We start from the raw sequence: 13,628 nt of genomic DNA, 5'->3' as shown, positions 1-13,628 counted from the left end.
ATGGAAGTTGGTTTGAAATCCTTCGTGATTTCACGGACTACCGGGTTATACGGGCTTAAGTTTGCTAAATCGTCTGCTCTGGCGGATGATTTTCTTACTTAATTTCGTATAATTGGTCGGTTCTGTTACAACAACCACGTCAGAGGAGGAGGAGGCGACAGCGCACACCCCGCCAGAGGAGGAGGAGGTAGCCGCACGTGCCCCACCAGAGGAGGATTAGGCCACCATGCCTAAGGGAGAGGAGAGATGCCAAGGGAGGAGCGCGATTGCATTGTAGAGAGAACGAGAGGAGGAGCGCAATTGCGTCATAGAGAGAACAAGAGGAGGAGCGCGGGGGAGAGTTTGGCTGAGTGGAGGGGTGAGGGAGAGTGCGCCGTGCAGCTGAGGGGAGGTGTGAGGGAGATAGTTAGGGTTTCTGAAGATTTCGTTTATATACTAGAGAGGATAGCGGGCTAGCATGGTGAAAGGTCCTTGTGTGGTTTTGGTAATTGAGTGACAACCTAGGTGGACTAATTGTGTTTATGTGAGATACACATGTGATTAGTCCAACAGGTACATATGTGTGAGCAACATATGCCATGAGGGTGAAAATGGCTTGAAGATATTGCAAAGCTCACACATGTGATGATGAAGGAGCTCATTGCAAATGAGACATGGCATTGAGTCATGTGATCAAGGTGGAGAAGACCAAGACATGACTTGGCTTGATGGACCAGTTGCAAGCGTGAAGGGCAAGTTGGAGGCTTTGGAGCGATGGACCGCGTGGAGATGAAGCTTAAGGAAGGCTTGGTGCCGATGGACAAAGGCAACGGTGAAAAGCAAGTAAAGTCAAGATCGATGAACCAATATGATCACGTGATGATATGAAGTGGATCATATCATTGTTGATCATGTTGGTGCATGTGTTGCATCAACATTGGAGGAGATGGAATGAAATGCGCAAGGCAAAGGTATAACCTAGGGCATTTCATTTCACCGGTCATAGGTGTGTAGAGAAGTTGATGACCGGGTTTAGGATAGATGGTTGTATTATTAAGAGAGGCAAACTTATTTGCATATCGGTCATCTAGTGCCACTCGAGTGATCTAACTTTGCATCATCGCTTGAGTGGATAATCCTTTGAAAAATGTTTGTAAAAAGCTAACACACATACACATGGTGGTGTACACTTGGTGGTGTTGGCATATTTATAAAGGAGATGAAGTTGAAGTTGATGTGGATCAACTCTACGATAAAACAGAGTCAAGAAGGATTCAAAACTCCACCGGTGGAGTGTTCGCCCGTAGAGTGCGGACAGTCCGATAGTGCCACCGGCGCCCTGTATAAAAAAGATAGGGTTTCATAGAGTGCACCGGACGCTGGTTATAAAGTGATCGGACGCTGGGGTCCTACGTCCGGTCAGTGGCAGCAGAGAACGCGCAGGCATCGGTCTTCGACCGGACGCTAGTTGGGTGCGTCTGGTCGCGCTGGTGTGGTGGCGCACAGAAGAGACAATGAGTGACTAGATGCTGGGTGTGTCTGGTCGGGCGTGATCGGACACGTCCGGTCACGAGTGAAACCTTACTGGAAGTGACCGGACGCTGAGGTCCTGCGTCCGGTCATACACTATGTTGCGTCCGGTCGCAACTTAACTGTTGAGATCGGGCACTCAGTATGTGAAGCCAGGGATGATGTGGCAATCATCCATTGACTGGACGCTGGTAGGGTGCGTCCGGTCGATATAACCGGCGTGTTCGGTCAACCCGAAAAACGCCCAGTGAAGGGGTAACGGCTAGTTTAGCCCATGGGGCTATAAATAGAAGGTGGTCTCGGCCATGGCTGATGCTGAGCACCTTGGGAGACTTTGTGTCCATGCTTGAGAGTGCTTGGGAGCTCTCCATCTCACATATGCTTGATAGTGATCATTTGATTGTGTGAGAGAGCGATTCTAGTGCGATTGCATTGTGAGGTTACATCGAGTGGCACTAGGCGATCAAGTTGTAAGCCGGTGGTGCTTGTTACTCTTGGGTTATCACCTCCTAGATGGCTTGGTGGTGGTCTCTGTCGAAGCCCGCAAGAAGCTGGTGTGGTGCTCCGGAGAAGAGCTTTGTGAGGGGCATTGTGCTCGCTCCGCGGGAGCCGCGAAGAGCAACTCTAGTAAAACATGTCATTAAGCTACCCTCACTTTCGGGGTAGGTTCTTACGGTGCTCGACGTGCGGGCTTGGTGGGTGATGCCAATTAGCCACCGAACCACCAAGTGAGCGATCGACACAACGAGGACGTAGCGTGTTGGCAAGCACGTGAACCTCGGGAGAAAATCACCGTGTCAACCTTGTTCTTCCCGTTGATTTGCAATCCATTTACACAAGCTTGTGATTACTTTTATATACATTGTGCTTGTGTGGTTGCTCTTGCAATTAGTTAGCTTGTGTAGCTCACTAGTTACCTTGTTGATTATGTAGCATAGAAGTAGCTCCCTTACGTGGCTAATTTGGTTTGTGTAACCTTGTTAGTCATATTGTTTAGTTTGTGTTGCTAAGTATTTGCGCTCTCTAATTTGGCATTGGTTGCCTTTTTATTGAGCATTATTAGTGAGTTTAGTTGACTTTGTGCTTTTGCTTACTAGCATGTGTAGTAGCTCCCTCATTGCTTCAAGTACTACTGACATAGGTTTGTGTGACCTTACTCCTATAATTGGTTAGGTGAGTTCTAGCTAGCCCGACACCTTTATTGCTTAATTAGGATCTTAGCGAGGTGTTAGAGAACAAAGATAGAGGGGTGTAGTCTTGGCTAGACCGATAGTATTAATTCCACACTTGTTTCAATTAGCCGACGCGATTAATTTTAGAAAGGACGATTCATCCCCCTCTAGTCCACCATCTCGACCTTACACGTGGGCTAGCGGGCTGAGCCTGATTTACCGAGGCGGTTGTGATACGATGCCCGCCTCGGTAAATAATTAACCGAGGCGGTTGCCTTAGAATGACCGCCTCTCACCTCGGTAAATGATTAACCGAGGCGGTTGCCTTAGGATGATCGCCTCTGTTAATCTATATTAACTGAGACGGGCACATTAAGTTGCCCGCCTCAGTTAATGATTAACCGAGACGGTTGCTGGGCAGGCTGGCTGCCACCGAATAATGAAGGCGGGCAACCAGCCTGCCCGCCTCCGAGCCCCAAAGTAAAACGCCTTGGTTAATTTTTTATGTAGTAGTGTTTCAAATACATGTTTCAAATGTTTTATCTGTCTCCAGAATATGTTGCAAGTGTTGAATTTGGATATTTCAAAAGTAGATCAGGTGTTGCATCGCTGTCCCTCCTAGCCTTTGACCGCCTCGCCTCGTTGCCTCCACCTTCTTTCGGTGCTGGCTAGGCATCCGAACCAGAGGCGCATGTGGGCACCGGCCCCTCCCCTTCTTCACGATGCTGGCAGCGCGGCGGGGAATGGCGGCGCGACCGGGGACGGGCCGCTGCGAGTGGTGCGGGCGGGCGCTCCTTCTGTTTCGTGGTTCCGTTACACGGGCGAATGGGCCCTCTTTCTGTTACGCTATTCCGTGGTTCCGCAGCTGAGATCAGATAGCTTCTCTGACAAGTATTGGTGGGTTGTAGAGCTGCGTCCGAACGGGCCGTAGGCCCGGACGTCCGTGCATTCCCCTGTCGTGTGTTTTCCAACTCCAAGGTCATGTTTTCACGGAGGAAATAAAAAAGGTAAATGGAGCACTTATCTGCAAAGTTCCCGGAGTATTGGGCACCACGGCTGTGTAAATTCCGACAGAAACCTCGTAGCAACGGCATTTCCTCTTCAGCTCCTGTAGACCGAATAAGAACGCTCTAGCATGGCCCGTAAGCTACTGAAAAGTTGTCATCCAGGACAAAATGCACATTGGTTGTGGCTGGTCCTCCTGCGCGCCCCCTCACAAAAGAACGTATATGCAGGCTTTTCGATAGACGTACATACATACTACGTGCATCGTAAGGAACTATTTAAAGGATTGATTCTTATGTTGGCCTATAGCCCTACAGTCTTCATCTGCCAGTAGTAGGTGTACAGTGAAGGGCCACGATGCAACTCTGCTCGACTCAAGAGATCAGCGAGCAAAAGCTTACACCTATGAAATGTGGCTAGTAAATGGTGGTAATTGCTAATTTACCACCGGCCACTTCGAACCAGTATTACAAGTTTACCCCCAGAAAAATAAAAACTGAATCATCGTAGAACAGTCATCTGAGTGAAGTTTTTTTTATGCATAAAGAAAAAATAGTGGAAATATTCATATAAATCAACAGAAGGGTTCTCCGCCTCTCTTGCTGTTTGGATCCATAAAACTAGCAACTAGTTGAATAATTTTATCTCTAAGGATCCAAACAGGGACAACACTAATTGTTAGTCCACCGTGGACCAGTTCGTTCATATATTAGAGCTATTAGAATTAGCTATTAGTCCTAGACTCCTGGTCCATCCAAACAGGCCTTATATGAATGTTAATTACTTTTTGTTGTATTACAACAAACACATATGCACAACACAGATGAATGAGAATGAGAAAGAGAAATACTGGCTCCATTCCAAATTACAAGTCATTCCAACTTTTTTTTTATAGTCAAACCATCTCAAGTTTGACCAATTCTATATAAGAAAATAATAATGTTTATGACCAAGGCATTATTTAGTTCCTCCTCAAAAGTTTACATCATATCCCATCGAATATTTGGACACATATATTGAGTATTAAATATAGACAAAAAAAAACTAATTACACAGATTGCGACTACTTTGCGAGACGAATCTTTTAAGCCTAACTAGTCTATGATTTGACAATAAAGTGCTACAGTAACAAATGTGCTAATGATAGCTTAGTTAGGCTTAATAAAATCGTCTCGCGGTTTACTGACGGATTCTGTAATTTATTTATTTTATTAGTATCCGAACACCCCATGTAACACCCCATATGACGCCCGATATGACACTCCAAAATTTTACACTCTAGAACTAAACAAGGCCCAAATAAGTATCATTAGATTTTGTATTAGTTATATTTTTATAGTAATATCTATTTGATATTATAAATCTTTGTAATTCTCTTTACAATCACTACTGAAAACCGGTGCTTTGCCGAGTGCCTGCGGCACTCGGCAAAGCCCGAAATACATTCGGCAAAGGCTTTGCCGAGTGCCGCACTCGGCAAAGGGCACTCAGCAAAGCCTTTGCCGAGTGCCGAAAAAGCACTCGGCAAAGATTTACCTCGGCAAAATGAAAATGCGAAAAAACCTAAAAATAATAGCAAATTTTTTTGGGGAGGCCGCCACCCGCTAGCGTCCTTCCATCCAGCGCCACCGGCCATCGAACTCGCTATATTTTTTGCGCAAAATTCGCGGCTAACGCGGCCGGCGGGATTCGAACTCACGACCTCTCCCTCGTGTGTCCGCTGCTCTACCACTGCACTACACCGTCACTTGTGTCTAGATTCCGTTATCTATCCTCATATATTATACTAAACCGAGAGTAAATTGCTTGTTTGAGGCCATAAACGAATTCAAATAAAAAAGTGGTCAACTACAAAGTTTCATAACTTTTGGAGATCTACAATTTTCATTTAGGAAGTTTTTCCATCCGAGGTCGTTTGAAAAATTCGAATTTTAAATTTTAAAGATTCAAACGTAGTTTTGCATGATAAGATGATTTCAAATCAAAAAGTTGTCAACTACATAGTTTCATAACTTTTGGAGATCTACAATTTTCATTTAGGAAGTTTTTTCATCCGAGGTAGTTTGAAAAATTCATATTTTAAATTTGAGAGATTCAAACGTAGTTTTGCATGATAAGATGATTTCAAATCAAAAAGTTGTCAACTATATAGTTTCATAACTTTTGGAGATCTACAATTTTCATTTAGGAAGTTTTTCCATCCGAGGTCTTTTGAAAAATTCAAATTTTTAAATTTTCAAATTCAAACGTCATTTTTTGCATGACAAGATGATTTCAAATCAAAATGTTGCCAACTACAAAATTTCATAACTTCTCAAGATCTACAAAGTTTATTTTAGTCATTTATTCATCCGACATAGTGGTAGTAACGTTATTTACAAATCTTATATATCTCTCTTCTACTTTCATGAAACTAATATGGGAGATATGAGAGAGATGTAGATTTTATGAACAATGTTATTGTCGCTTTTTCAAATGAAGAAATGATCAAAATAAACTTTATAGATCTTGAGAAGTTATACAACTTTGTAGTTGATTTTTTTTCATTTGAATTCATTTAGGGCCCCAAAAATTGCTTTGAAAAAATAATTTGCCGAGGGCAAAAAAAAAAAATGCACACGGCAAAATGCCTCTTTGCCGAGTGCAAAAAAAAGACACTCGGCAAAGACGCATTTTGCCGACTGCCGAAAAATGGCACTCGGCAAAATACATCTTTGCCGAGTGCCGAAAAAAAAACCTCGGCAAAGCTATCTTTGCCGAGTGCCGAAAAAACGCTCGGCAAACCCGTCTTTATCGAGTGCCCGATAAAATACACTCGCAAAGCTTCCGACACTCGACAAAGCGCCGGTTTTCGACTCGGAATTTGGAACGGGCGAGTACCTACTTACAACAGTTTGTTACAGTGCTATGACGATATGATGCATGCACGGAGCATGGAGCCATGCATGTACACGCAGGTGCACTGCTGTAGAGGTCACTACCACCATTCTGATGTTACGCGCCGCACATCAGCTACTGTGTGTGGTGGTACAGGTGCAGTGCCGCACACCCCACCATCAAATCGACGTGGGGCTGATCTGAATCTACGGGTGGTGCGTGCGTGCCATTTATAGCAACGCCGTGCACGTACCGGTCGCTGCCCTGCCCTGTGCAGGCAGCAGGCGAATGATTCGACGTCTGAAAAGCACGCACGCCCGGACGGCCCCCTTCCCTCGACAGTCGACACCCGCGGCTGCAGAACTCCAGAAGCTAAAAACACAAGTGCGGACTCCGACGAGTCGACGCCGACGACGACGCCGCTCTCTCCTCTCCAGCAGTCCGGTCGTGCCAGTCCCATCACAGCGAAGCAAGCGAACGGATCGATGGGAGGACGACGACAGGGGGCGCCATTGCTGTCCGATATATCACCGACCAAACCAAACGAAACGGAGCGTACATATGTCAGTGTTGTGCTTGACTCTACGATGTGCACTCTGCACTCGCGCTAGTAGTCTTGCATCGCACACACATTGCGGCATTTTTTTCTTTCGCGAACGTCCCTTATGACGCACATCTCGGCATCATCAGACATATACACACATACTCTCTCTCTATATGCTACGCAGGCTTCATCTTTTCGTATATCTGGCGGATCGGGATTCATAGCTCAAAAATGAACACTGAAGAAGTTGTTTTGTGGTATAAGCTTTCGTTCGTTAATTTCGGTCTCTTTGGAACTTCACATATTTACTATTTTTATAATGTAATACGTGCAGGCACGTGTATACGTTTTCATATTTACTAGCAAATAGACACGCGCCAACGACGGCCGGGCCGCGGCGTGCAATTTTGTCAGTTCATAACTTGTTGCTGATGCTTGTCTCGCTCTCGTGGTCTCGCGCGCCACCGTCTCATAAAATCATGGAGACAGCAACTAGGTGAAAAAAAGATGGATCAGAGGATAGGAACTGCAGAAAGGCAAGGAGGAACATAAATAATCCTCTCACTTTATTCATTTGGGGCATGCATGCAGGCATCAGGCAGGTCGCAGGCTTTGCGACGAGTCACACGCATATACTTTGCCGGCCCATCCTGCGCGCGCGAGTACTACCACTACATTTGTAGTAGTAACTGTCATCGGACAAACGCTAGAGCGAGAACGCTAGCGACAAGCCAGGAAAACTTTGGAAACGTTAACGTATCATGGGAATGGAAGCACACATGAGATGTGATCATGATCCGGGTTGCATATATAGCTGCAAACAAGGAGTGCAGACTCACATGTGCAATTTTTTTGGACGCTCAGTTTTCCATTCGGTAACACTCGTTCTAAAGAGTCAAGACTCATCTATGGAAAACATGAATTATTCTTTGTGCGTGAGTACTGTATGATATATATGTTGTTTCCCGATCGAGTACTCCCCTCCCCTCTGCCTCATAATATACAGTAACTTGTAGCAATTTTAGAAGTAATTAAGTAGCAAATGAAACATCAATTATACTCCACATAAAACAGCCAGTGGATATACATTTGGAGCATATTTAGGACGGCTTCTACAGATTCAGATCCTTGCTATACTACCTAGAGGAGTCTGGAGCAGGTGAACCAGTTTTATTTTTTGGCTCACTGCTGCTGGTTTCAGTTTATTTTAGGAGAAGAGAGAAAACGAGTCACCTCTGCTATAATGTACGAGATTATCCCGAAGCCGAAGCCGTCTTATGATAAGGGCATGTTGGGATCCATAAACACTAAAAATTACGATAATACTTCGTCACGGGCGTCCCCCCATCCGGATGCCGCACGACTCACTCTGCTGACCATCGTGGTCATCCACTCGACCACCCCACCATGCTCGACTCACTCCTCAAAAAAATTCCTAGTCGGTCCACTCCGCTGGTAGCCACGACCATCCCAGCGCGCACGTGAGCCCGACCGCCTCATGCCTCCACCACACGCTCCCATCCTACGCCCGGCGCTCACTCCGCCATCCCCCGTGCGCGCACCCATCCTGCCCCGCGCCCATCCATCGAGGCCATCCATCGCCGCGCGCCCAATCCGCACTCAACCGTCGCGGCCACGGCGTGCACCGCCACCACCACCCCGGCGCCACCTGGAGAAGGTCGTCGCCGGTTGGGACATCGTCTCCCGCGGTCGGCCGATCGAAGACACCATGGCAAGGGAGGACCCGTATGATGCAAATGAATGTTTCAAGTGTTTCAGACGTTTCAAAAGTATGTTGCAATTGTTTCATCTTGATGTTGCAAAAGTAGATCGAGGGATGTTGCACATGTTGTGTATGTTGCAAGTGTTTCAAAGGCATGTTGCAAGCATTTATTCAAAATGTTTCACCTGTTTCTAGACGTATGTTGCAATCGTTCCGATCTAGATGTTTCATATGATTCACACACATGTTGCAATAATATGTTCCAAATATTTCAACCGTTTCAGTCTTATGTTGCAGGAAGTTGTTCTTTTATTCGAGTGTTTTATGTTGTTTGGCCGGGGGCTAGTGGACGAGGGCGCGCGGATTGTCAGGGGGCTAGCGGACGAGGGTGCCGGGGGTCGGCGAACGGGGGTGCTGCGGTCAGGGGGCGCTGGGGCGTGCTTGTCGCGCGCGTGGGGCGGTGCGAAGGTGGACACGGCGGGTTGCGGGGCGAGCTAGGGGCGCGCGGCGCGCCGAAGGGCTAGCGCACTGGGGCGATGGGGGCCGACGGATGGGGTGCTGCGTTCGAGGGGGCACGTTGGGGGCGTGCTCGTCCGTTCATGGGGTGGGGTCAAAGGCGGACGCGGGTGGGCTGAGCAGGCGTTCGGACGCGCGCCGGACGTCCGGCGCTAGACATTCCGTAAAATAGCTACCTAATAGCTAAGAGCATCTCCAAGAGTTCGCAAAACAATCTCTCAATCCAGTATTTGTAGGAAGATAGGAAGAAAACATCTCCAACAATTCTCAACGCAACCTCCCAAGGACTTCCCCGCGCGCATAGATACGTGCGGTGCCGCGTCCGCGTATCCTGCCCACAACATCTTTCTTCTCCATCGCTCGCCTCTTCGTCGAGTCCAGCGAGGCTAACATGGACGTCGAGACCTTCCATGACGGCCTCCTTGCTGCGGTCCTCGTGCCGGCCGGCAATTCAGCGCCCATCGGCTCCGCCATCGTGCCCCTCACCGAGTCCAGGATCTCCTCCAGCTCCCTCTCTCATCACCCCCGCAAGAAACTGGTGCTCAAGAAGCATCCCCTCCGCCGCCGCCACCTCCTCCCCCAACGCCAATGGCAGTCTATGCTCCCGCGCCGAGGCCGACCCCACGCCGGCCTTCCCCAGGACCGCCGCCTCAAACCGTAGCAACACACATGAAGCTTTTCTGTACCTAGATGCTAGGAAGATGTCGGTATTCACGATAATGCCACTGGGTCTATTTTGTTTATTTTTAGGAGTGATTTTTTTAAAACTGTTGGAGAAACCCATCTTTAGGAAAAAAAAAATTAGGTACTCTTGGATATGCTCTAAAAGTTGCTAATTTTTAGTTAGGGGCTGTTTAGATGCACCTGCTAATAGATGGTTGGATAATGAATTAAATGTGCATACGAACTAGCTATTAGCAACTCCAAACCTGCTGATGAAACTAATCATTAACGGTCCTCTGACTAATAATTAGCAGGTTTATTAACAGATCTGTTTAAATTCGTTAGTGTTAATTTTAGCTATTAATTTTTAATGCTAACGGATCCAAACATGTCCTATGAATCATCAAAGCCTTACCGAACGTGCTTTACATTCAACTGTCCTCGATTTTCTTTGACAATGGTCCTGCGCGGAGGTCCTGTTCCTGACCAAGGGGTACGTACCCCTAAACAGGGCGGTAGCAATAACGGTATGTTTAGACTGTCTCCGGTGGATGACTCACCTAAATTCAAAATAGAGGAGATCTAAAATCAGTCTTCAACAGAGTATCTATACGGAAAATTTATTTTGGGTTGTCTGAGAGGCATAACCCAAATGTTGGTATCTTTTCTTCTGAAAACCCATTTGCAGAAATGATTCTTTTTTGGCTCTATTGCTAGAGAAGATGTCAAATGGGTATCGAATCTTTTGACTGTAGCGTTACCTAAACGTTAAATGAGTCTTATATTTTGGATGTTGTTGTTGAAGATAGGCTCCGTTCGCCTCACTGAAAAAAAATAAACCAAAATACTATTTCAACTGATTTATTGTGAGATAAAAATATTGTTTTGACTAAAAAAACAAATTAAAAAAGACGAATTATAAGAGAACAAACCGACCATATCTTACAGGGTACTCCAGCACCCAGCACAGAGGGCTGAGGGCTGCAGGTAGGAGTAGCACTGACGATGAAGCGAAGAGCCGAAAACTGAAGAACTGCCGCACCTATGATTTCAGTGCTATACGCAGGCAGCAGTACGTCCGTCCAGTTCCTCGGGGACATCCCACGCGAAACCGTACTGCGTGCTCCCCTGCTGACTGCTGAGCCAGAGCCAACCAGTATGGGTATACGAGATCGGTCGACTAGTCGTTCATGCATGCTCGCGTATACGTACGTACCTAGCCCTAGACTAGAGAGAGGAGGACGACCCAGCAGAGCAGGAGGCCGATCGAGGCCGGCACCAGCCTGTGTGCGTAGCATATGAATCCATGGACTCGTAGAGCTGATTGATCGATCATGGAGCCAGCTGCATTGCATGCCGAGAAGAATGCATACTGCAGATGCGGCATGGGCACGTCCCCATGAATTGCGCGGAGCTCGATCTGGAGTGTGCTAGATTGATGCCACGGCAGGAAGGCGTGTGTGGCGTCCCGACGCACCGGTGAGCATGCAAACGGCAGCGGTCACCGGTCAAACGCGCCGCGGCCGGCCGGGCAGGCAGCTAGCCTTTCTGCCGTCTCGTGGAGGTCGATGATGGATCTGGCTGATCCCACTCCCGCACCGCCCGGCGCCCGCGCCAGCCATACTTATGTTGCATGCCATTCAGCCATTGGCAAATGGCATTGCACCAGAGTGCGGGCTGCAGGCTGTAGCCTGCAGCGCGGCGACCGGCCGGCCGGCCTCGAGCCCCTCGCAACTCGCATTGCCCGCCGCGTGCTGCATGCAACTGGAACTCGCCTCATTTATCACGCCAACGCACACACCTCTCCGTCCTGGCGTCCTCCGTCCGGCCTCCGGGGGCGCCGGCCGGGTCTTCCTTCCTTTCTCGCCGAGTGAGGGCGACTGCGGATTCAAGGCTCATCAATGGGGTTCGGTGGGTGCGGCATGGCGTCGTGTGTTTACCTTACCTGCGCTGCGCTTTGACGAGGGATGGGTGTGGGTGATTCATCAAGGCTCTTGTGCTGTGCGCCCTTTGGCTTTTACTTACTCAGCAGCTGTAGCTGCAGGGAGTGGTAAAATTCTGTAAGTTGCTTAGTTAATTTCCATTCCACCGGTACTGACCTCCCACCTCTAAGCAATTCCTGACTTGTCTCAATTATTTTTTCCAGAATGTAAAGCCAGTGATATTGGTTCCATATGAGTAATGACCAATCCCAAATAGTAATCTATGGTCAAAGTGAAAGCACCATTGTAGGCTGCAAGTTCTGTTCATGCCAGTTCTCCTCTCGTGCGCTCATCAGCGACTACAGCGAGGAGTCAGTGAGTTGCTAGTACACTAGACGCGCGGTTAGCCGGGCTCGCTGCAGGCCTGCAACTGCAATTACTACTTGTGGTCACCACTCACCAGTCACCACTCACTCAAAGACTGAAGACTGAACCGAACGAACCACTCGCGCGCCCCGCGCGCGCTGTTAAAACTCAGAGCAGGCTCGGCTACTCTTCCGTCCACGAATACTCCCATTTGTTTCACCACCTCACCTGAGCGCACACCTGCCTGTGCCCAGTGCCCGAGCAGTGTCTCCCTCGTTCCCGTCTCCTCGCGCACCAAACCAATCCCGAGGGCCCGTGCGGCCGCCAGCCAGACCAAGAGAGCGCGTTCGCCCGTGACGCCGTGACGCGCGCGGCGAGCGAGCTCCATGAGGCGGCGGCGGTGGGCACGCGCCGCCACCGCTCTGTCGTGCCTCGCCATCGCCGTCGTGCTGCAGCTCGCCGTCGTCGCCGAGGGGAGGTCGGCGCCGTCGTTGCTGCCGCCGCCGAGGCGCGCGCACGGTGACGGCCACGCTCACGCCCACGCCCACGCACGCCCTCGCACTCACAGCGGGAGTGTGCTGCCGCCGCCGCCGACGGGTGCAACGACGACCGTGCACCATGCTGTGGCGGCGGCCGCCGGCGCGTCAGTCCGCTTCGACGCCGCCGCTGCAGGCGCCTTCGTACGGTGTAAGAGCGGCGGGCGGAAAGTAGCGAGCGGCGCTGCTGCTGGTGCGTGCGCCGACGCCGAGGGCGACGATGACAAGCGGCGCATACCGACGGGTCCTAACCCTCTGCACAACAGATAGACGATCGTGCAACCCGACAAGATCCATGTCATCTAGCACGAGTGGAGAGGAGCAAATGCAAGCCAAGCCACCAGAGTTCAGGGGGGCAGGAGCAACAACAGCACGCACCGGCTTTCTGGTATTCACGAGCTCATCATCATCTCCTATTCCCCTATGCTCTGTTCATCATGGACATGGACCAGAAGATAGTGATCAGTAGTAGTTCACTTCAGCTTCAGTAGTGAAAATTCATTCTTTTGGATGCTGTCCATTTCCTCTTCTTTTTCGAGCTTTTTGTCTGCCAGCTTCGAGTGTATATTCTGCCTAGCTAGCTGTGCCTCTCTTGTTCTCTGTCAGAAGCAAGAATTGTTTGGGATCAGCTCTCTCCCAGCTTTCCTCCGCTGGGCGCTTGTTCCCATCCTGGAAACGGAAGATTCGGCTGTTCGTCATATCTGAATTGCTTGCTTTCTCTCTGTCCGTTCCAACCAAAAGCTTTTACAAGCCACAGGAGGACCTTCTGAACGCAAAGATCTTCAGCGATCCTAC

The 13,628-nt window shown here is 48.9% G+C and overlaps 1 protein-coding gene across 1 annotated transcript; it reads left to right on the top strand.

Moving 5' to 3' along the window:
- The first annotated feature begins 12,520 nt into the window (after positions 1-12,520).
- On the top strand, positions 12,521-13,559 carry LOC136524837 (uncharacterized). The gene has a single exon (XM_066518078.1). It carries the CDS (start codon positions 12,684-12,686, stop codon positions 13,101-13,103), a length of 420 nt encoding a protein of 139 aa, XP_066374175.1. The 5' UTR covers positions 12,521-12,683; the 3' UTR covers positions 13,104-13,559.
- Positions 13,560-13,628: the final 69 nt, after the last annotated feature.

Source organism: Miscanthus floridulus, chromosome 18 (genome assembly GCF_019320115.1).
Source record: "Miscanthus floridulus cultivar M001 chromosome 18, ASM1932011v1, whole genome shotgun sequence".
Lineage (NCBI taxonomy): Eukaryota > Viridiplantae > Streptophyta > Magnoliopsida > Poales > Poaceae > Miscanthus > Miscanthus floridulus.
This window is presented reverse-complemented; position numbering and strand designations above follow the sequence as displayed.